At 41.2% G+C, this 24,377-nt stretch overlaps 1 protein-coding gene across 3 annotated transcripts in view; it reads left to right on the forward strand.

Moving 5' to 3' along the window:
- The first annotated feature begins 7,141 nt into the window (after positions 1–7,141).
- The window catches only part of Far1 (fatty acyl-CoA reductase 1), a 73,288-nt gene continuing 56,052 nt past the window's right edge, over positions 7,142–24,377 (forward strand). The window contains exon 1 of one of the 3 annotated variants that reach the window (XM_008853515.3): positions 7,142–7,287. Coding sequence is in view for 2 of the 3 variants with exons in the window: in XM_008853513.3 (XP_008851735.1) it covers positions 7,760–7,872 (113 nt within the window). In the remaining variant the exon portion in view is untranslated. Of the gene's footprint in view, positions 7,288–7,549; positions 7,873–24,377 lie in introns of those variants that run through there. The other 2 variants (XM_008853513.3, XM_008853514.3) reach the window with 2 other exon arrangements.

Consider the following 24,377-nt stretch of genomic DNA (forward strand, 5'->3'; position numbering starts at 1 on the left):
CAAACTTCTTGTTTGCATGTGTTTCCATATCTGGCACCTGGCACTTGAGATATAAGAGGTATGTAATAAATGCCAGCCAAGTACATAGATGAAAACTTGCAAATTTCATGATCTTGTTTTCGTTTACCACTGGCTGACTAGAGCTCCATTGTGTAAATGTACCAAATTTTCATTATCCATTCCTCAGTTTAGGGACACCTAGATTGTTTCGATTTCCTAGCCATTGTGAAAAGAAAAGCTATAAACATGGCTGTGTAAGTGTCTCTGTAGTAGGATATCAACTCCTGTGGGAGTATGAGAAAAAGTGGGATAGCTGGATCATATGTATCTTCAGTCTTTTATGAAGTCTCCACACTAATGTCCAGATCTACCAGCAGTGAATGCGGGTTCCCCTTTCCCCACTTCCTTGGCAGACTCTGTTGTCATTTGTTTTCTTGACCTTAGTCTTTCTGACTGGGGTAAGATGAAATCTGAGTGGCTTTAGTTTGGATTTCCCTAATTACTAAGGCTATTGATCACTTTTTAAGGTATTTTAAACCCATTTTTATTTCTTGTTTTGAGAATTCTCTGTTCAGATCTGTAGCCCATTTTTTAATTAGGTCATTTGTTTTCTTGATTCTTTGTTTTTTGAGTTCTTTGTATATTCTGGATACTAATCCTGCCAGATGTATAGCTGGCAAAGATTCTCTCTCACTTTGTGGGCTTCCTCACTTGACAATTTTTTTTTTAATGAATAAACCTAACCAAACGTGCATGATCTCTACAATAAAAACTTGAAGGCTTTGAGGAAAGAGATTTAGGAAGACACCAGAAGACGGAAAGACTTCATGAGTAAATGAATTGGTTGAATTAATATTGTGAAAATGATCATTCTACTAAAAGAAATTTACAGATTACATGCAATACCAATCTTAATCCCCATGACATTATTCACAGAAATAGAAAAAAAATCCTAAAACTGTGTCAAACCACAAAAGGCCCTGGATAGTCAAAGTAATCCTGGGTACAAAGAACAATGTTGGAGGGATTACCATACAAAATCTCAAACTATAGTAAGAGCTATAGTAGTAAAACCAGCATGGTATTGGCACAATGACAGGTATGTTAGATCAATGGAACATAACAGAAGACCCAAACATGAGTGCACACAATTTCAGCCACCTGATATTTGACAAAGGTGTCAAGAGCACACGCTGGAAGAAAGACAGCATCTTCAATAACTGGTGCTAAAAATAAACTGGATCTTCACATGTAGAAGAATGAGATTAGACCCATGTGTATCACTGTGTACAAAAATAAACTCCAAATGGATCTAAGACCTCAATGTGAAACCTGAAACTCTGAAACTGTTAGAAAACATAAGTAATATGCTACAAGATATAGGCATAGGAAAGGCCTTTCTAACTTGGACATCAGTCACTCAGGAATTAATGCCAACAATGACCATTAATCTAAAAAGCTTCCATACAGCTGTTTTGTACTTTTAAACAGCCTTTAATAACTGTTTAAAGAAAAGGAATGGGGATGTAGTTCAGTGATAGAGTATTTGCCTAGCATATTACAAGGCCCTGGGTTTGAACATCAGCACCATCTCCCACCACACACATTAAAGCAGGCCAATTCTGGATATCATAATTAGGTGTTAGATAAGGAAGGGGTCACTAAGTGAACTGTAGAGAATAAGTACCATAAATGGAATTTAGTTCACAGATATTGATAAGTGGACATCTTGAGGCATTTGAGACAGCCGACTATTGCAACTACAGTTGTGTTCCCTTCAGTTTTGTCAAACAATTTTTTAGGGGCTGGAGAGATGGCTCAGAGATTAAGAGTGTGTACTGCTCTTCCAGAGGACCCGAATTTTGTTCCCAGTACCCACATCTGGCAGCTCACAAACGCCTGTAATTCCAGCCCTAGGGGATCCAACACTTCTGGCTTCCTTGGGCACTTGCACACATGTGCACATATATACCCACAGATGTACACATATACACATAATTAAAAACTAATAAAGACAAGTCTTAAAATTTTAAAAACTGTTTACAATTGCTTTTGAACTGTCATGGGAACTATGAAGATAAAGCATGAAGGAAATAATTATAAATCTTGTGAGTTCCATGAGAGGCATACATAAGATTGTGATGAAGAACACACACACACACACACACACACACACACACACACACACACACAGTGGGTTAATCTTGTCTTGGAACAGGCAAATGGGGCACAGTAACAAAATCATAGTGTTTGCCATTAAATAAACAGATTTCAATCCTGCCTCTGCCACCTAACAGCTGTGCAACTTTGGGCATGTTACCTGTTTCACTAAGCCTCAACTTCCTCCTCTAAAGGAAACAGATGAGGGACTATGGAGATGGCTCAGCAGTTAAGCGCACTTGCTGCTCTTAGAGAGGACCGGGTTTGGTTCCTAGCACCCACATTAGGCAGCTCATACCCACCTGTAACTCCACTTACAGGGGATCTGATGCCTTCTTCTGGCCTCAGTGGGCACTGCACATATGTGATGTACATAAATATATCTAGACACACACACACATAAATGATTAAATCTTTTAAGAAATTCAGATGAGGGACTAGAGAGATGGCTAAGCAGTTAAAAACACTGGCTGCTCTTGCAGAGGACCTGGGTTTGGTTCCTAGCACCCACATCTGTAACTCCAGTTCAAGGGGCTCCAATATCTTCTTCTGACCTCTGTGGGCATTGCACAACAAGGGTGCACTTAAATACATGCAGGCAAAACACTCATACACATAAAATAAAAATAATTTTTTAAAATTCAGATGAATACTTGCATAGGACTTCTGTGGAAAATAGAGTGAAGACCTCATTAAAACTGTATTTATGGGCCAGGCGTGGTGATGCACGCCTTTAATCCCAGCACTTGGGAGGCAGAGGCAGGCGTATCTCTGTGAGTTCAAGGCCAGTCTGGTCTACATAGTGAGTTCCAGGACAGCTGGGCTACAGAGAGACCCTGTCTCAAAAAGACCAAACAAAACAAAACTGTATTTATAATAAGACATTGACAGAAAATATATCACAAGGCAGAAAATGATACATGCTAAAGGGGAGTGTTTCCTCGGGTCAGGGAGAGTATTTGCATAAAATTAATGTTTGAGTTTTGTTTTGTTTTTCTATTTGTGTGCATGTGTGGCATACATGCTTGCTTGTGTGTGGGCACATGTGTATGTCAGCACACGTGTTTGGGTGTGTGCATACACAAGTGTGGAGGCTCGAAGTCGACACCAGGTGACTTCCTCAATCACTCTCTTATTTATTAAGTTAGGGTGACTTGCTGCATCCAGAACTTGCAGATTCTGGCTAGTGCAGCTACCCAGCTTGCTCCAGGGATGTTGTTGTTCCTTCTGGAGTGCTGAGATTATAGGTGGCTTCCAGAACTGCCTGGCTTCTTTACATGGGTTCTGGGAATCCAACCTGTTTTCACACTTCATGGCAAGCATCATATCTAGAACCACCCCACAGCTCCTTGTTTCCTATTTATAAAGAAGTTATGAAATTCTAAAGGGCTCATAAGCAGAAGTAACTCCATTAATGAGTGACATCTTTTTTCCTTATGTATTTTTTAGTAAATATATACTATCTCTTTTCAGGCTATAAAACATAATAATACATTTTTGGCTTAGTGCAATTTACCTCTATTTACAATTGGTTCTACAGTACGTACAAGTGTTTCATATTTGATTAAATCGTAATATATTTGAATACAATAGCAATGAATTTTCAGGGATCTTGTTGAAGGAGGCTGACCAGAAAACCTGAATGATTTGTGTGCAGGTATGCATGTATGCATGTGCACATGTATGTGGAGGCCCAAGGTGGATGCTAGGATCTTCCACATTTTCCTTTGAGGCAGGGTCTTTCAATCAAATCCACGTCTTGCTGATCTGACAGGGCTCTTTAGCAAGCCAGCTTTCTCTGGGGATTCCCAGTCTCCACTGTCTGAGGCTAGCATCACAAATGAGCTGCCAAGCAAGCACAACATTTACATGGTTCAAGTGATCTGAACTCCAGTCCTCTTGTTTAAGTGGCAAACTGCTTTAACTGCTATGCCATCTCCCAAGCCCTGAATGATTTTCGTATGTGCGTTCTGTATGCCTGTGTTCATGTGGGTGTGGGTGAAGATGCACACGAACATATGTGCATGTGGAGGCCAGAAGTCAGTATCTGGTGTCTTCCTGGATTGCTTCTTTACCTTACTTTTTGAGACAGGGTCTCTGACTGAATCTGGAGCTTACTGATTAGGGTAGGCTGGCTTGCCAATGAACTCTAGGAAATCATCTGTCTCCACACCCCCAGCAGTAGGTATATAGATGCTGGATGCTGTCCTGGCTTTTATATGGGTACTAGGGATCTACGCTCAGATCCTCATGATTGTGCAGCAAGCACTTTGCCACCTGAGCCATCGCCCAGCCTCCTGATTTTACTTTTTAGCATTTGTTGTTAGCTAGCTTTCATTACAGTAACCAATACCTGTGATAATAAGAGAAAAAAGGTTTATTTTGACACAAAGTTTTGGAGGCTTTTTGCCATAGTCAGACAGACACATTTCTTCTGGATATCTTCCCTTTGCTTGTGGCAAGGTGATATCTTGGTGGGGAGTATGTAGTGAAGCAAGCTGCTGACCTCATAGTAGATAGGAAGCAGAAAGAAGTAAAGTGGCAGCTCCAGTGCCCTAGGGCCTCCTATGAGGCTCCCAACAGTGCCAGGCTGAGGGCCAAGCCTTTCAAACATGAACCTTTAGGGAACAATTCAGATCCAAACTATCCCATTTTATTACATTTTCTGGGGAAATTTCTGGGGCAAAATCCTCCATTGTTTTTTGTGAAAACTAATGACTCACTTTTTGTAACTTGAGGATTTATTTTAAGGATGATGGCACATTATAAAGGGTTCTGGCCATATAACACATACTATCCATGGCATTGCATTGTTCTGGAGAGTGAATCTGCCTATCTGGGGGGACCTAGAGGCATACCTTATATACACTCTGACTTGAATCAAAAGAGATGCCTTTATATTCTAAACTCTAAAGCTATTAAATCATAATGTACTCTTTAAGCAATTACTTAAATAACTTCACTGTTTTCCTGAGAACTAAGTATGAATTTTTGTAATTATATACAGATATTCCTTAAAGATTTTCCAAGTGTTAAAAAAGTTTGCAAATCAAGTATTTTCTGGAAAGTATCTGAACGCATACACATATAGTATGCTGCCAGATCTTAGTAGTGGTTAACTTAGCTCCCTGTCTTCTAAGAAATACTTCTAAATCCTCTAGGCTGGGTTAAAATCTCTGTGTATTCCTTCAGTCTGCATTATAGTGAAATTGTCTCACTATATCATATGCTTTGTCGGAAAGCCTGCCATAGTCAGCTTTATGTGCCCAGTGTCATGATAAGTAGTTTAAACAAAGGCATTTATCTGAATTAAACACATTACTAAATGAAAGAACATGAGTACTATGCTCTTTTTTAGAGTTTAGAAGTTGGTCCAGAGGGTTGTTAGTAGAGTTTTGCTCTGTTGCTCCCACTGCCCTCCTGCTGAAGTTTTAAGCTCCTTCCCTCAGCCTCTTGAGTAGCTAGAACTGCTGGAGATGTGGCTCAGTGGCCAAGAACTTGCCTAACATGCCCAAGGGCCTGGACACAATCCCCAGTATTGCAACTAACAGTAGAATGCATGAACTCTGAAGGTAAGCACCTATTAGTGTCATGATCTGTGAGTTTCAGATGTGTTTGTGGTTGGGGCTGGACTGTGAGCTCTTTTTGGGCAGAAGCCATGGGATCCATGTTCATTTCCTAGGCTAGGAACTTGGTGCTGCCACAAAGCAGGCAACTTGGTAAGCTTTTGACGTTTCTGACTGGGTGCTGGGGCAGGGGCTGAAACAAATTCCAAATCCCTAAAGAAAAATCACGGGGAGCCATCAGCCCTTCCCTTGAAGCTCTAATCAGTGTGTGCTATTCACAGGGCTTGGAGCATTTCTCATTTTGACCTCTCAGAAATCCCTTTTCTCGGGTATAATTTTCTTCAGTGGTGTAGTCACTGATAAGTAGCCCAGGTGCCGGTAAAACACCCACACCCACGTCCACACACTCATGACCACACACACACTCATGATCACACTCTCGCAAAGCAACCATAATTTAAGTGCGTTTTAAAAAAGGACATAAAAGTAGGGGGGGGGAGCTTGTTGGGAAGGATTTTCGGCAGGACAGGGGGATAGGCGAGAGTAACCGGTGGTGAAAACGCAGAAAACTCAGTACATACGTATGAAATTGTCAAATGATAATTTTTTTTGGCTAAAAGAAAAAAGAAATCCCCGTTTCTCCCCCAGTGGTTTGTAGTTTTTGAATGACAGATAAATCCTGATGGGGGTTTACTTCAGTGTACCTAATTTCCACGCTCTTTTATTTTAAAATTTGATTCACACGGCCCATGAAGCGCACACTGCACTAATCTTGACGCATGCATATACCTATCTACCACCAGATCAAGAAAAAGCACGTTTCCAGCGCCCCTGGCACCCTTGCCCTGGGAACGCGCCGCACCTCCGGAGCGGTGCTCCAGCAACCTCTCTCCCGGTCCCTGCGACCGGGCATGAGACTGGCTAGGCCGGCGGTCTCGCGGCGGGGATGGGACTCCGGCCCGTGGGCCCCTCGCGAGGTTCCCGGGATGCACCCACGTCGGCCGACCACAATGGCTACCTGGCCGGGTGCCACGCGCGCCGTGTGATTCCCCACTTTTTGCGTGGGCTCAGTCCGGCGCCTGGCAGCCGGGCGTGGCCCCGGGGGCAACCCGTCAGAACGCCGGCGGCCGTGGGCGGTGCTAAAGAGCCGCGATGTGGGGCACGCGCCCATTGGCTGAGCTCCTCCCCGACGCCCAGGGCGCCCACCTCTCCGCGCCCCCATTGGCCGCCCGCACCCGGCGTTCCCGCCCCGCGGCTGCCCCTGGAAAGCTGGTCTGGGGGTGGGAGGCTCGGAGAAGAGAGGAGGGTGAGCGGTCCACCCGGGAAGGGTGTGCATGAGAGCCAATCAGGACCTGACGTGGAAAAGAGGCGCCGTGCCAGCCATTCCCGTCTCGAGGGGCAGTCGGGGTCCGTGACGTCAGCGCAGCCGCAGCCAATGGGCGTGCCGCTGTCCGTCCGCTCTTCAGCAGCCGGTCGGGGGCGTTGAAAAGGGAGTGAGGAGAGCGCGACGGCGGCGCAGCCATCGCTGAGGGGAAAGCGAGGCCCGGGCTTCCGCGTCGAGGTGAGAGGCGGAGGTGCTGTCGCAGGCCGGGCCGCGGGCCCCTCCTCGCCCGTTCGCCGCGGCTGCCGAGCCCGGGGCGCCGAGGTGGGGCCTCCGAGCCGCCCCGCCTCCGCCCCGCCGCGGCCGCTCGGAGGCGGGGGTGCCGCCTCAAGCCGGGACTGTGCCTGCGGCTGCGTAGCCGGGACCGCCGCCCTCCCGACCGCCGGCTGGGCGACGGGGAAGCGGGGAGGGCGCTGGGCCTGCAGCTCCAGGAGGCGGGGGAGCGGCGGGAGGCCGCGCCGAGAGCCGGAGAGTTAACGGAGGAGGGAGGGCGGGGGCCGGAGTAGGCCTGCGATTGAGAGATTCCGGTCTGAGGAGGAAGAAAGTGATGGGCAAGGAGTGATGCTCCGGGGCTTGCAGGGAGGCGGCGTGCAACGGGGTGGCGACGGCGGCAGGTTGGGGTGTGAAGGTTAAGGACAGGTGGGGACAGTGCATGTGGATGAGGTCTTCCGCAGACCCGGAAGGTAGCCTCGGAGGCGTGGATGCAGGCTGGTGGACCAGAAGTCGTTATTTGGCTTCTTGGGACGTGGACAGGGCGGAATGGAGGTGGGTTTCCGGATGCTTGCTGGAGGCTGGGGATCTGGGCGGACGCTGGGGTGAGGAGGCAATGTCTCAGGAGTGGCAGGTCGGTGCACCCCCTGCTCGCGAAGGGCAGAGCCTGGTCAACTCCTCATCCTGCCTCCCCTCGCTTACCCCATCCCCACGTCCATCCAGATGAGTGCTTTGCCTCAGTTCACACAGACTTGCCCTCTCAGAAGTAATGGGTGTTAAGTATTGTTTGCTTTTGATGGGATGACTAGAAGGAAACGTTTAGTTGTCGACACTGAAAAAGTGTTAAGAGCGTCTTGAAGATACCCGGAAAATCTGCCCTACAGGGGAGTTTCTCAATTATCTTACTGGGCGTGTGTAAGACAGCATAAAAATGTCGCAAGATCTCTTACATACAGTAAGGAAAATGAGAATTAATGTGTGAGTACAGTCAGGCTGTCTCGATGAGCAATGTTTTTAATGCAGTGGAATTTGATTATGCATTGTTTATTGCGCAGTTGCTTTCAATTTTCAGAAGAGTGTTGTAGTTAAACTAAAAATCTTTGCACTTAAAGGCTGTCATTGCCATTCTGTTTGAAGCTGTTATGTTTTTTATTTGGAGGGTTGCAGGCAGGAGTAGGGGGCAGTGAAAAGGTGACCACATTTCTAGTGGATTTAAATGGGAAGGATGGGACTGGAGAGATGGCTCAGTGGTTAGGAGCACTCGCTGCACTCGCAGAGGACCTGGGTTCAGCTCCCAGAACTAACCTGCAAATCATAACTGCCTGCAACTCCAGTCCCAAGGGATCTGAGCTGCTTTGGGTACCAGGCACCCTGGTGGTGCACATACATACTTCAGGCAAAACATACATAAAAAAATAACATCAAATCTTTAAAACGATACAATAAGTGGGAAGGATAATTTCTGCTTGAGGATAGGACAGAAGGACTGTGAAGAGATACAGTGTTAAGGACAAAAACCAAGAGAGCAGCTGTGTAGATATGTTCACCAGATCAGCATAGAATTGCAACTAACAGATCATTCTTTAGGCTAGAGAAGCAACTTTCTAGAAGTTATTGGTTGGTAGCACATCCACATTTACTGTGATCACATTTTGCCCTAAGTGTAGCAGAACAGCCAAATGCTGAGTTCCTTCTGAGCAGAGAAGCAACCCGAGCAATGTAGAGTTAATCAGGGAGTTTCATGGGAAAGGTGAGTTTTGAGCCATCATTTGCACACAGAGTTGGTATATGAGTTATCAGTTGACACACGAATGATTACAGTCCAGTGGTTTGGAAGAAGTATAAGCAAGTATGGAATATATATATATATATAATATATAAGGAACATTTAGGGATGTGGCACTTAGCTAAGCCTCTAATTGCAGCTTAGTTGATAAATGATGGTTCTGTGAAGGAAAGAACTAGAGCAGTTGATGGATTGACAATAGGCAGTGACATAAAGTGTGCAAAAATAGTTTTTGATAGTTAAGAGAATTTAGTGAAAATAAATTGTCATTGACAGGTAGATTTACTGGTCAACCATAGACAATACTCAGATATATTTTTGAGCCTCACACTAGATTATATTGATGGAAATAGCAAAATTGATTGTATACTATTTTGTGCCAGACACTATTTTTAGCTTTCAAAGTAAGATCTTTGATTATATTTTATAGGTGAGGGATCAGAGTCCAGACAGATTAACTTGCCTAAGGTCACAGGAGCTGTTAAATGGCCAGTCAAGACTGGCGGAATCAGACATGACATGCTGATCGAGTCTTCTGCCAGGCACTGGTAAATGCTGGGGATTCATAGTTGAAAATGTAAAGGTCAGACCTGAGCCTGTTGTAGAAGAGACTTACCTGTTAAAAAAGGAAAGCTAGTAAAGAAAGAAAAAGATTACTTGGAAAGAGTTTTGTAGCTACTGAAGAGTATGCTGTTTAGAGAAACTTAGGACTGAGTTTTAAGAAAGTGATTGACAACAAAACATGTTATTTTATTTTTAAAAATATTTTATTATTTTTATTTTATGTGTATGAGTGTATTGACTGCATGTATGTAAGTGCATCTGTGTTGTGCAGAGCCCGCAGAGGTCAGAAGAGGGTGTCAAATTTCCCTGTAACTGGACAGTTACTAGCTGCCAAGTGTGTGCTGGGAACTGAACCCAGATCCTCAGCAAGAGCAGCCAGTGCTCTTAACTGGTGAGCCATTGCTCCAGCTTAACAAAACATTTTAAACCTAGAAACCCAGAAGAACAAAGATTGAAAAGAAACCACTGAGCTAAAGAAGGAAAAAAGAAATGTGAACTTAGTCTCAAGAGTGCTGAAAGGAATTTATGGACTGGTAATCATACTTAGTGGCAAGTACTCAAATTTAAGTATTTGCTGTGATCACAGTTATGGTCATATTCATGATTGTACGCTTATTTTCCCAATTAAAAAATGAGCACTGTTATTTTTATAATTTAGGGATAAAGCCCATTCAACAGAAATGGAGTAATAGGGAATATAGTTCTGAGCTTGAGGTGAGAGAAAGAGGGTCTTACTTCAGTACCTACTTGATGTGGCTACGTTGGTAGGCCTGTTCTTGTGTTGGAAATGACTAGGGTTTTGGTGCAAATGGAAACTATTTACTGAAAGATAGTGTTTGCTTAATCTGAAGAATTAGGTTATTAAAACACCCTGAATTTTAGAGATAGGGTCTTGACCTTTGAGCATTTGTTTTCTTAGAGTTTAATAAGTGGACTTCAGGTTAAAAGAAAACCATGAACCACTCATAGAATTGAGTGATTTTAACTGTTTCTTTTGGCCTTGTATCCTTCCTTCTTCTCACACATTGTTTTTGTAGTTCCTCTCTTTGATGGGTTTGATGTGGACTTGGAGTTTCAGTTCAGTAAACAGTAGAAAGTGCTGTATTTATGTTTAACTGATGGACTTAATAATTAAAAATTCACTATTGGGACTAGGAAAGTGACTCCGTTGATAAGTTCTGAGTTTGTATCCCCAGTAACCATATAAAGACTGGTCACAGCAGTGCATACCTGTAATTTCAACGCTCAGGAGTGGAGACAGGAGGGTCCCTGGGGCTTGCTGGCCAGCTACTAGCTGAATCAGAGACTTGTCTCAAAGAATATGGTAAAGCAATTGGTAAAGTCAGTCTCTGGGCTCCACATGCACATAGCACAAACACATGCATCCTTAAACATGTATACCACACACACAACATTTCAGTACTCTTAGGTTTCCACTTCTAAGGGAAACATCAAGAAAATTGCTTTTTGTTTCTATGTTTACCAAGTAATTATTCCCAAACAAACTGGTAGTATTTACCTGAGGATCAGTACAGACTGAGATCAATCTCAGATGAAGAGGGAGAGAAATGTTTATAAGTTAGTCTAGTGTTAAATTTCATTTGGCCTACAGAGATAATGGAATAAAGTTACTGTGATTTCTGTTTCATCAACAATGTACTGTATTCCTTAAGTAAATGATCACATTTACCTCTTATTTGTTGTGTGTTCCATTTTACAGATGAGTAGAATGGGGCTCAGAGAATAGTAACTTTCTTAAAGTTGGAGAACTAAGTGGCAGAGCTAGGACTCAGACCTTATTTTGGCAGGGCACGGTGTCACATGCTTGTAATCCATGCCTGTAATCCCTCTGGGGAGGCAGAGGCAGGAGGATCCTGAGTTTGAGTCCAACTTAGGCTATGTAGTAAAACTTTGACTTGGGACAGGAAGAGGGGAGTAAAACCTAGCTTTGTCTCCAGAACTCATGTATATGAGAATGACTCATATGTTAATATCTACAATCTGAAGAGATGCTGCGCATAGCCTTGAGTGTTTAATAGCTGTTTGGTACCTAAGAAGAAGGAACTTTTGCTTCAGGAGTTTGTGACCTATGGTACTGCTCCTAAATAAGTGGTAGTCCATTTTCTTGTTTTAGATAGGCATGTTTCCACATTAACCTTTCTAAAATGAAGGTATTTTTATAGTATCTCTTTTGAAATGTTAGACGTGGATACTGTGTCTTAAGTCAAATGTGTTTTAGGATTGAGGAAGTGTGGTAGATGTATAGTTTTCATGTATTTGAATTTATTATATTCATTTTCTTCCTACTCTCCCCTTTTTATTTATCCTGTTACCCTCTTTTAAATTATGGTGCAGTAGCTTATTCTGTTTAGTTAATTTAGTATAGGAAAAAGGTGCCATGATGTAGAAAATTAACATTGAACTGTGAATCAACAGATTTCAATTTTAAGTTTGGCTTTGTTAGCAATTTAGTGTTTAACGATAGGCAAGTCACTTCCACTCTCTAAGCTTTAGTTTCCTCATCTCTTACTGGAGATGGAGAGGAGAACTTTTAAAACTTATCACTTTTTTCCCTTTTAATTCCCTGTGTTCTCTCATTTTGGGTCATGGACCCTAGGATATGGTTGCATTTTTAATTATTAGAAAGAAAGAATACTTTTGGTACCTTAAATTTACTGTGACAGACTATCCTGTACAGTAGGTACCTCATTTATTGTTAGTGCATTCATGGATAAATATTACCTTTTATCTGAGCTAATAAATATATTAGTAAAGTATCATTTTTTAAAAAGCTGTTGAGAATATATGGGTGTTGAGAAGCTAGGGGTGTACTCAAGGACAGAAAACACTTAGCATGTACTAGGCCCTGAATTCAATCCTCAACACCACAAATAGCAGCAGTAAAAATGTGGAAGTTTAATTGAAAGGTATTTTTGCCTAAAGGATGGCCTGTGTTTAGCAAATCTAAATTTGCTCTGTCCTGGACAAATATATAAAGAAGAAAACTCCTGGACCTATTTTAAGAAGTCTTCTGTTATACATCACCAACTTTAGCAATTAAGAATTTCTGGTCTGTCTTGCTTGATAACTTGTACCTTCATCCCTTTGTTTTGAAGCAAAATTTAAAAAAAAGAATTATTGCAATACAGTCTAGCAATAGACATGTTAATCTAAGTGAAGCGGAATTTTTTTATATAAATGTATTTTGAAACTTGTGCTTTCCACTTTGCTATACAAGATAAATTACATATGTAATTTCTGCTGTAGTGCAGGTATAATCTAAGGGGGAGACATGGTTATGTGTATGTGAAACAGTGTATCATTGGATCATGTGCCAAAACCAGTGGTAGTGACTCTTTTAAGTGGGAATTGACGTTATTTTGAAATACAGTAGGATTTAGGCAGATTTAGAAGGGAGAAGGAACATTTAGGTGGTGAGGGAAATCACATTGTATTGATACATGCTTTGACACAAATAGTTAGAAAACCTAACTTTGGCTTTATAGAATAAATTTTATCTTAATCAGTATCTATTTTTTTAAACCTGTACACGATACCATCACATACTGTAGATTGCATCAGTTCTTGTAAAAAGCCAGTTGTGTACTAAAACTCATGGCATACTACTTTGTGAATGTATCATTGTTCCTGGTAGATTATTTGGCACATTCTGGTATAAAGTGCCAGTATCATATACATATTTCATGCTACATGTAATAATCTACTTTGGCTAAGAGTGTTTGTGGTTCTCTACCATCGACTTTTAGGTGTAAATCACTTGCACACTAAATTGTGGCTCTTGTGTTCATGGACGTGTGTTTAAGTGTTAGCAATTCAAACATTTTGAGATTTTTTAAACATACAGTTTATTGTATTCAGAAATGTGGGCATGAAAGTTCATGAGAATTCCTTGAATTTGGGGAATTTATACCATAGTATAAATTAATTAATTTTGAGACAGGGTCTCACCATGTAATCATAGCTAACCTGTAACTCACTATGTAGACCAGGCTATGAACTCTGAGGTCCGCCTGATTCTGCCTCCCCAGTGGTGGGACTAAAGGCGTGTGCTACCACTCCCTCTTATGAGGTATTTTAAGAATAAAATCTTATTCTCTGTACTGTAGAAATTAAGGTTTATGAACCTCTTTGAGCATATTCTCAAAGATTTGTCCTAGCTCCTTAGAAAAATAAATCCACACACTTAACTTTTGTTATAACTTTAGGGACTTCTTAAAACAGAGCCTAGGCTAGGGCTGTAGCTCAGTGGTAGAGAGCTTGCCTACCATGTATGAAGCCCTAGGTTCAATCCCCTTAACCCTGCCTCCCACCCCCCCCCCAAAAAAAAAAACTCTCCACCACAACTCTCAGAGAGCTTAGTAAAAAATTCTTCGAAGTCTGTGGATCTTGAGTTAATATATTTTCCCCCTTGATGCAATGCTAGAGATTGAACCCAGGGCTCTTGCTCATGTGAGGCAAGTGTTCTACCACTGAGCTACACTACCAGCTAATAATTCCGTCTCAATGTTTAGGCAGAAAGCATAGTGCTAAAATTCAACTCAATTATTTTTGTGTTATGCTCATCTTTATCAAATAAGTGTTTTAATAGGAACGTTAAAATTATGTTTATTATGCAAAGATCTAGTTAAAAATTAGACCAATTCTTTTTTAAAATTTGTAAAACATTTTGTGTTTAAGTATTATGCCTGCATGTAAGTGCACCACATGTGTGCAATGCCTGTGAAGGCCAGAAGAGAGCATTGTATCTCTTGGAGCTGGAGTTAGGGACTGGCAGTTGTGAGCTGCCATATGGGTGTTGGGAACTGACACCTCTGAGCTATCTTAGCCTCTTAGACGAATTCTTACTTGGATTCTTGGGGGAAAATAAGTCATATCCAGAATTAAAAAAAAAAAAATTTGTTTGTTTGTTTTGAGACTGGGTCTTCTTATATAGCCTGTGCTGGTCTTGAACTAGCAATCTTTCTGCTTCATCCTCTAGTACTGGGATTACAGGATTCAGCCATGAGCAGTTTAATAAATACGGAAATAACTACAAAAGATTTTAGTATAGAAGTATGTTACTTTACATACAGGACATAGAGCTGCCGCCGCCTGAACTCACAGGAAGTAGAAGGTGTAAGAATGCAGAAATACCTTTTTTTTTTTTTTTTTTTTTTTTTTTTCTGCAGAGGTAAAGAAAGTTCTTTAACTTACCTTGCCCTTAAATGACGAGGTCTGTGAAGGAATCTGTTTTATTGAGACTAACATCTGCATTGAAATACCTCTTCCAGGTAATGCAGGGTTTGTGACCACAGGATTGTCAGGGAAACAGAGACAAGAAGCACTAGTCACCCACTTCCTTTGAAGAGTGGTTTTTATGTTTCTTAGAAATGTGTTTTTTTTTTTTTAAAACCTGCAGATTGTACTTAAAATATAGGTCACAATAATGGTTGTTAGCATAAGCAGAATCCTCAAGATAGGAACCAGGTGAATTAGCTGATAGTGGGATGGACATTTGACCACAGAGCTCTGTGTTGACTAAAGATGGTAAACAGTAAGTGAATTGCTTTAAAGTGATAACCTTTGTGACATATTGGAGTTAATAATTCCCCAAGTATCAAATGTAAGATAGGAAACAGTTTATTCCAATGTATAGTAGTAGAAATACAGACTTTGAGAGCTAGAAGAGTGAATGATCAGGGGTCTGATTGCTTTAATGAATTTAACAGGGGACCAGAGATGTTAATTAACTTGCCCAAAGTTATGGTAATCCCAGTAGTGTGGAAATTCATTACTCTGATTCTTAAGTCTTTTGTGGGCGCCCCACCCCCCACCTTTTTACAGAACAGTTAGGGAAGAGTTAGGGACATCTGTGACCCTACCTACAGCGGGACAGAGGTGTCCTAGCCCTCTTGTAATCACCCCCCCTTTTTTGTAAATCTTTTATTAAATTTCTGTGTATTTCATATAGAACATCTTAATCATCTTTATACCCCTTTCCCCATTGGGATCCTCCCACAAGCCCTCCACCCCTACTGGAATTCATGCATTCTGTCATTTGTGTTAAGGCTTATCTTGTCAAGTTAGTGTCCCCAGACATCCCTCAGTGCAAGTTCATTCCACTAAGGTCTAGTCAGCCTATCTAGAGTCTGTCCTCGCCTGCCCCCCCCCAAAAAAAAGATCAGCCCTTCCTCACCCAGCAGTAATTGGCTGTCAATAATTCTATGACTAAGATTGGGGCCTGCTCCCCATTTCCACAGTTCTGTACTGGGTTTTTGTCTGCTTGAGTTTGCATGGTTCTTGTGCATGCTGACACCATTGCTGTAGGTTCATATGAGCAAGGTCCCAGGAGCCTGTTTCCAAATAGTCATGCACCTCCTCCCCTGGCTCTTACAGTCTTTCTGCCCCCTCTTCTGCAATGGTCCCTGTGCCCTGGGTGAGTGGAATTTAATATAGGAGTCCTGTCCAAGGACCCACATTCTTCAGATTCTTGTTCTCTGTGCTTTGAGCTGACTCAGTGGGAGGAAACTCATGTGTGGTACTGTAAACATAGCTAAATACGCATGACTGGAGAGGTCATAGATCTTAGAGAAAACCTCAGGGCTGTCACATCCCTAAACAAATGTAGTTTCTTACTATGTGCAAAATATGGATCTTTATATTTACAAATATGCCAGTCACCACTCATTAATGAAGCTTCTTTTATGAAGCAACAGACAGAGATTATTATAGACTTCCACAGCTGGTCACACACAGAGATGTCTATGAATTGCCCAAGCATAAGTGACACATCTTCAATGTAACCTATACATCTATGGCTCATGGAACATGGAGTAAAGAGAACATTAATGCATCTCCTAACACTTCATCAGATGAAGCCTCCTCAGTGCAACAGAGGGCCAGGAACAGAAAAGGTCACAAAAGTCTTTTATGCTTTTTAGGCGCACACCTTTAATCCCAGCACTTGGGAGGCAGAGGCAGGCAGATCTTTGTGAGTTCAAGGCTAGCCTGGTCTACATAGTGAGTTCCAGGACAGCTAGGGCATGACCTGGAACTAGTGTGAAAAGTCAGATGGGGTAGTAGACATCTATAATCGTAGCACTCCTAAGGCAAGATAGGAGGCGACGGAGATAGGAGACTCTTTAAGTAGGTGCATGAGACCTGTCTCACAAGGCAAGAACCAACTCCTGAAAAGTTGCCCTTTGACCTCCACAGTATGCGTGATTTATGGGCACACTTGCACCCCCACATACACATGAATTAGTTTTTGCCTGTCTTTTCATTCAGGGTCTCACTATACAGAGAACAATGTGTCTTAGAACTAGGGCTTCATAGTTACAAGGCTTAGTATTGAAATTGAGTTCAATAGCTGAAAACATCTGAAAATCCAGGTCATTAGACAGTACCTTCATGAGTTTTAGATGTCATTAGATATTGCCGTCATGATTTTTAGACCTTTCTTGACTGATCCCTGCCTGATGGTATTCAAGACATGATGTGTCTTTAAAGGTTTTTGAGAAGAGGGTTTATTACAGGATTTGGCCCTTTAAAAACATCCCTGAGGGGGCTGGAGAGATGGCTCAGCAGTTAACACTGGTTGTTCTTGCAGAAGACCTGGGTTTGAATCCCAGCACCCACATGGCAGCTAATAGCTGTCTATAACTCCAGTCCAAGGGGATCTGACAGCCTCTTCTGACCTCCATGGGCATTGCACAATGTGGGTGCACTTACCTACGTGCAGGCAATAAACACATACACGTAAAATAAAAATAATAAATAAAATTTTTAAAAAATCCCTGAAAGCTATTCCTTGTCACCCAGAACTAGAGTCTGGAAGAGTCATTGACATCCAAGTTCAAAGAAGTTATAACTGCTTATACTGCAGAGCCTGATCCTGAGTTCTTATACCTCTTTTTGTTGATGTGGCCACATTAGTGTCCTCATAACCAGAAAGGACTCATAACAGTGTCTCTGAAGCTTAAGTCCTGGCCATTTAATTAGGCTATGCTGTAGTTCAGCAATTTAAACTCTCAAGTGTATTTGGGGGAGCTTTTCATTGGGAATGGGATGGTCTGAATTGAATCACAAAAATATGCTTGAAATCTAGACTAGTTAGAAAACCAGTAATGCAGTTGTACAGTACATTCTTTCAAAGTTTAATAATACTAAAATTAAATTGCTAAAGATGAATCCAAATTAATGACAGTTTTTAAATTAAGAAACAAGACTACTAATCAGAAACCATGGCTAGGTACAGCTAGCACAAGCTGATTGGCAGTGAGTATCTCATAGAGACTTAAGAGCTTGTGAGTGTGAGTAGATGGTAGCATTGCTAGTTGCGGTATTAGACCTAGTGCTTGTATGTGGACAGAAGTGGGCCAGACCTAGTATTCGAATACAAAAAGAAGTCCTTGGTGTATTCTGATAATGTTCATTTTTGCAGTTATTGGTGACTATCTTAACATTTTATTCATAAGTAGCCTTATACATCAAAGAAGATCAAGCTTTCTATATCCTTTGTGTCTCTCCAGAGGTTTGGCCCGGTTTTAAAGAAAATTATTACCATAGATGGCTGATAGAGTGAGCTCCTGGGAAACATTGGTTCCCTCCCCCATTTGTGAAGGGCCTGATGGGAGTTCACAGAGTTTTTTTACCTTAGGAAATTTTGTAGTCTTTGATATACTAATGTACTTTCACTAATCTGATTCAGTATGAAGTATATAGTTTCCCAGCCCCATTTACCAATAAACATCCCTGTTTTTAGGTTAGGCCTTGAAAACAGATTCAGAAGGCATCTGAAGAAAGTAGTACAAGAAAAATAGAGACAAAAGACAGCATACCTATGAGGCAGGTCAGCACTTTTCTGCTTTAAGGGTTACAAGTCATTTGAAGTAATAATCAGCTTGGGTCATAACTGCATTTATAGGTAGCAAAATACCCAATTCACTCACCTGGTTTTGGAAGATTAACTTTGCGAATAGGATTCAATCAACTTTTAGTTAGATTGTACACAATACTTGTTTATTAATTTGCCTGCCTCAGTTTTGGGTCATAGAGTCTGCCTCTAGGGATTGGGGTAAAAGTGACATTTCTCTTTAACGTAAATTTAAATTTGATAATTTGAGATTTTTAATAATACTAATTGTGGGGTATATTGTGGACAGCGTACAACCTTCATGACTTTTTAAGCAAATTTCAGTTTCCTCTGTGGTGTCAGCAGGGCTTGAAAAACTCCATCTTTGGTAACACTTGAAATATTAATATACCTTTGTTTATTAAACACCTTTATTTCTCTGAGGCTAAAAATGCTAGGATAGAAATGTCTTAATATGGAAACATTTTTATTAAGGTAAGGAATAAATATAGCAAAGTAGTTTACAAAACAATTTAAAGAAAAAAGACTTAGGTGTGGCTGACTTAATGGGAAATAGTTTCTTTTGGGGGGGCGGAGAACGGGGTTCTTTTTCTGAGACAGGTCTTCCTTGTTGCCTCAGCTGGCCTGGAACTCACGACAGAGACCAGGCTGACTTTATGCCTCCACCTCTCTGTACTAGGATTAAACATGTGTGCCACCATGCCTGGAGGAAATAGTGGTTTTGAAAAGCTCTCTTTCCCCTATTTTTTTTTTTTTTTAACTTTTACAAAAACTTTGACAATGTCATACATGCATATAAGGTGTTTTGATCAAATCCATGCCCACTCCCTCCCTTCCAATCCCTCCCATATCTCCCCATCACTTTTTTATCTTTCTTTTGTTCTTTCATTTATTTATTTTTTATGGGGCTTTTGGATACTCAAACATTCCCCCTTGTGAAGAAGTAACCCTAAAATCTTTTAAGGATTAGATACAAGCTCCCAAATACTTTTGACATTATGGGCCTTTGGAACAGAGTATGTTACTAAGTCCCAAGGACATTTTGACTTTTAGCCAAGAAACTGGCTACTTTTCTTTGGGGTCTTTTTATCCTAACTGCCTAGCCAATTCCTATCTCCTTTTCTTACCACGCTATCCTCTGAAGGGGTTACCCAAACTGCCAATAGGGAATAGGGATGCAAATGTCTCTGACTTCTTTCATGGTGAACAGGGATGCAGGGTGAGGCAATTGGAGTACCCTTTCAGTGGGTCTATCTAGAAGACTCCCAAATTGCATAGCTCTTATCTCTAAGGGGAAAAGAAAGTCCTTGAATCATGAATAGGAGATGTGAAGGAGAAGTAAAGGTAAGAGTAATTAGCATTACAAGTTCTAGACAGGGAAGTAGAAAAAAGTCAGAACAGGGCACCTTTCAAATGTTCATATGAAAGTTCATTGGAATTTCTTGACAAGGGCTTCCAAAAACATTCCTCTATTGGGTTCTTCATTTTTCTTTTGTCTTCCAAGGCTGGACTCTAGAGTGATGAATTCAGGATTTGCTTTCAGGTATTTTAGTAACTGTTGGAATAGTCAGAATCAGTGTCAGTTCCCTCTCAAAGGCTTCTAAATAGGGGGAGAAAACAAATTTATCCATCATTTTAGAACAATAGTGGGTTGTCTCCCTTAGCTACAGGTGGGCCCTACAGTATTGGAGACCAAGATTTGAAGTCTTACATCTGGAGCAGCACTTTCTGATTAGTAACAAAATCATCAGTGAGAAATAATTGTCTAAATAACTTTTTATATAGACTTAAGCCTAATGTCTGGGAAGTGCAATCTCTTGAACTCTTAAAGAAGTGTTCTGATGACTTTACTCTTTGGTTATACTTTCCTTTTGGGTGTTTAAGACCATACAGTTGGCCCAAATAAGTCAATTTATTTTTAGACTTAAGGTCATTTGAGGATCTGTTCCTCAGGGGTCACATGAGCTTGGGAGGAGCTCCTGGCTCCTTTCTTTTACCATTTCCATCTATGTGAAGATAAGTTGAAGGTCCTGCTCGACCGTGTCTGGCTTCACTTGGAAGCATGAATGAGATGTTTCCTCTGAGTTGACCCTCCTCTTTTTAGACAGGACAGTGGTTCAAGTCCATCTCGTGGGGTCTCCATGTCCTCCCTGAACAAGAGGACAGGTGACTCACCACAGTTACAGGACATTTTGAGAGATGTTCCACAGTCCCCTGGAATTTGGTCAACCTTTGAGGGCAAGGGGCAAAAACTCCTTTAAGTCCCTCTGACCACATTAGTATAGGCCTTAAAGTATGTGTTAGGTTAAAAAGTTGGGATGGAGAGGTGGCGGATGGAGAGCACGAGCGGATGGAGGAGGCATGAGGCACAGATGGAATTCTCAGCGGGATACAGATTTATTTCACACGGGGCACCTTTCCCTCAGGGAAGGGGAAGATGTCCGGGAAAGATGTCCGGGAAAGATGTCCGCCCACCGGTTGTGAGCTGGAACTTTATATATGGGGACTTTAGGCTGTGGAAGTGGGGAATGTTTAGGGGAGAAATCAGGGAAGGGGAAGCAGGAAAAGCAGGTAGGATTAGGGTGTGGAAGTGTTTACTTTTTCCCTCTTAAGATGAGAGAAAAACAGCTTCTAAAATCTCTGGTTAACAGGTAGAATCTGCTTATTTTATCTTTGGAGATCAGAGGAGAGTCAGGCTGCTTCTCAGCAGAGTTTGTTTCCCTTGACTCCAAAGGTCAAGGTGAGGTCCCTGTTGGGGAGGGGGGAAACTGCTGCTATTTGGAACCCTAACAGTATGGCCTGTACTAATAAAATTGGTTCCACCAGTCTGATACTTTTAATTATCATGTACTATGTAGATAAGGCTAAGGTAAAGAACAAAATATTCTCAGATAAACATTGACTAGATTTATATTTTGTTCCTTAAACTAGTTGACTAAACTATGACCATAGAAATTTTAAGATTATTTGTATATTATTTTTGTCTCGTCCTTTATATATAACCTAAACAGACCTTCATCACTTGCTTAAAGAAGGCTTTCTCATTTTTTCTATTTTGGAAAATATCTCCATTCCCATATCCTTTTAACATCTTTTACATTCTCATTTTCTTTCTTTTAAAAAAATAATTGAGACATAATAGCATTAACAAATAAATTTTCCATCGATTGTGTGTCACTGGACCCTTACTGGAGTATCCAGCCGCTCTTCCCAGCCAACTGTATGTAATTTGACCCTAATCACACATGGCCTCCTGGATTTGGGGAGGGCTAAAGTATACAATCTGTGGAAGGCTAGGAAGAGAAGGCATGACCCATGCTGGGTGAAGACTATCTAGTATGACCCATGCTGGGTGAAGACTATCCAGTGAGCATACCCTCAAGGTCATACATAGACCTCAGCAACCCCTCAGTTATCTCAGTAAATAAGCTCAATAAATTCATTGGTTCCCCAGTAAAACTTTAATGAAACATTGGCTTGACTCTAGAACTTTAAAAGGGAATAAGCATTGCTTAGCATCCCCAGGAAAAGAGGTTTCCCCTGTGATTTTCCAGATGGTAGAATGGTCTCCTCTTTCCCACCCAACTCAGTGACTTAACTAGTTGTTTAGAACTGTTGGCATTTAAAAATTTGGGATATTTCTTCCTGTTTTATTTTTCTGTGTTACCATGGTATATGTAAAAAGGAACACAGCACCTTTTGTAGGTTTTATATTATGGGTATAGGCCTTGAACTCAGAAACTGGAACAAAGGAAAATGGATAGTACTGAGAAATTTAAACTTTCAGGCAATGATTTAATTTTAATGCCATAGAATTGACATTTCCTTTCTGATCCAATAGAAATTGACTCTATAATTTCAATTACTTTTTTTATTTTTATTTATTTATTTATTTTTTGAGACAGGGTCTCCCTGTAGCCCTAGCTGTCCTCGAACTCACTATGTAGACTAGGCTGGTCTTGAACTCACAGAGATCCACCTGCCTCTGCCTCCCGAGTGCTGGGATTAAAGGCGTGCACCACCACGCCTGGCTTCAGTTACTTTTTTAGACAAGGTTTCAACATCTAAATATTTTCAAGACAATAAAATCCTAGAAACATTTAGCTCTTGTGAGTGTGCTGTGCTTATAGAATGACATTAGCATACAGAACAGTTGTATAGTAGCCTAATAATTAATCTAATGAACCATTGAGATTCCTCACTGCCAAGAAGTACCTTAGACATTGGGGAACATAGAACACAGATAATGGTACATCAGTGCCTGTGTAGGCAAACAGAGTGGCCATTATGTCCACGTCAATGGGTGCTTAGAACAGAGTTGGACACTAGCATCTTTTATCGAAAAAAGAAATGTTATCCAAGATGCTAGAGCTGTTCTTTTGTCTGTGGAAAAATGCCTGATAAGCCTTACTTTTTGAGAAAAGAAAAAGAACTCACTGTTTTTAATCAATGTGACTACAGTAAATAGTTTGTACAGTTTGAGTTTGCATTTTGTTTTTTTTTGTCTGTAGCTTTTGTAGGAAATTTTATGTTGTTTCAATCAAGAGACTACATACAGATTACATCTACAGTATACATGTGTTTCAAAACATGTATACAATAAATATATACAATTTTTGTCATTAATATTTTGTAGTTATCAAAATAGAGTACAAAAGATACTAACTAGACCTTTGTCTCCCAATATGCCTTCAGTTGACTTATATACTTAATAAGGAAGACTTCTTCAGAGACTTACTAAAATGAATGGTCTTGTTTAGGTTAAAAGACCAACTCCAAGTGGCAATTTGGTTAAACTTTACAGGTAATTGAACATGGGAAAATGGCATTATTCATAAATGGCATTATTCATTAAATGAGGTTATTTTGTATATAAAATGTTTGGAAGTATAAGATCCATGGGACCACATTTTCTAAAGTTTTGGTGGCCAAAAAATATGTAGTAAGGCGGGCTAGGGCGAGAGCTCAGTGGGTAAAGCGCTTGCCACTCACACATGAGGACTTGAATTTGATTTCCTGAACCCACATAAAAAAAAAACAGGTATGGTGGCCCATGTGTAATCTCAGTGGGAGATGGAGCTAGGCCTATCTCCCGCTCCCCAAAGGCTACTCAGCCTAGCGTGGGCCGACTCAGTGAATTCAGTGAACTACTAGAGGCCAGTGAGAGACGTATCTGAAAAATCAAGGTGGGTGACTCTTGAGGAATGGCACCTGAAGTTGAACTCTGGCCTCCATGTTCATATATGTACATGTGTGAGACACATGCACACACATACATGTGTGCACGCATATACAAAATATGTAAGGAACAATTTTTTGCTGTGTTCATCTAGTAAATAAAAAATATAGGAAGTTCCTGTATTAGTCCCTAACACTTAACAGACCTTATAAAAATAAAGTCATTCAGTGTAGAAGTTCCACATCAGCAAGCTGAAATCAAGTTATTTGACTTTCTGGAGTATTAGGATTATAGCAATAGCAGCAAAATGCCCCATATAGGTGTCGAATGCCCCCCCAAGCCCACCAGGCTTGGGTCTTCAACAAGAAAGAAACTCAGACAAAAGTCTGAAGTTTTCTGAGGAATTTATTTAAAGGAACGCGGTTACAGGTAGGGGAGTGATTACACGATGGCTTTTTGTTGTGGGGATCACAGATCTTATATAGGACTCAGATTTGGGGTAACCAAGGAATCATCAAGGAATCTCCATAGATATTTTACTAACAGAAAGTAACTATGGACACAGCACGTTGCTGCATTGTCTCACCAATTCCGGTGCCTGAAGACCGAACCAAAAGTAAGTTTCTAAGAGACCTGATTCATCATGGAGGCACAGC

The sequence above is a fragment of the Nannospalax galili genome, unplaced genomic scaffold, assembly GCF_000622305.1.
Source record: "Nannospalax galili isolate Female #2095 unplaced genomic scaffold, S.galili_v1.0 scaffold44, whole genome shotgun sequence".
Taxonomy (NCBI): Eukaryota; Metazoa; Chordata; class Mammalia; order Rodentia; family Spalacidae; genus Nannospalax; species Nannospalax galili.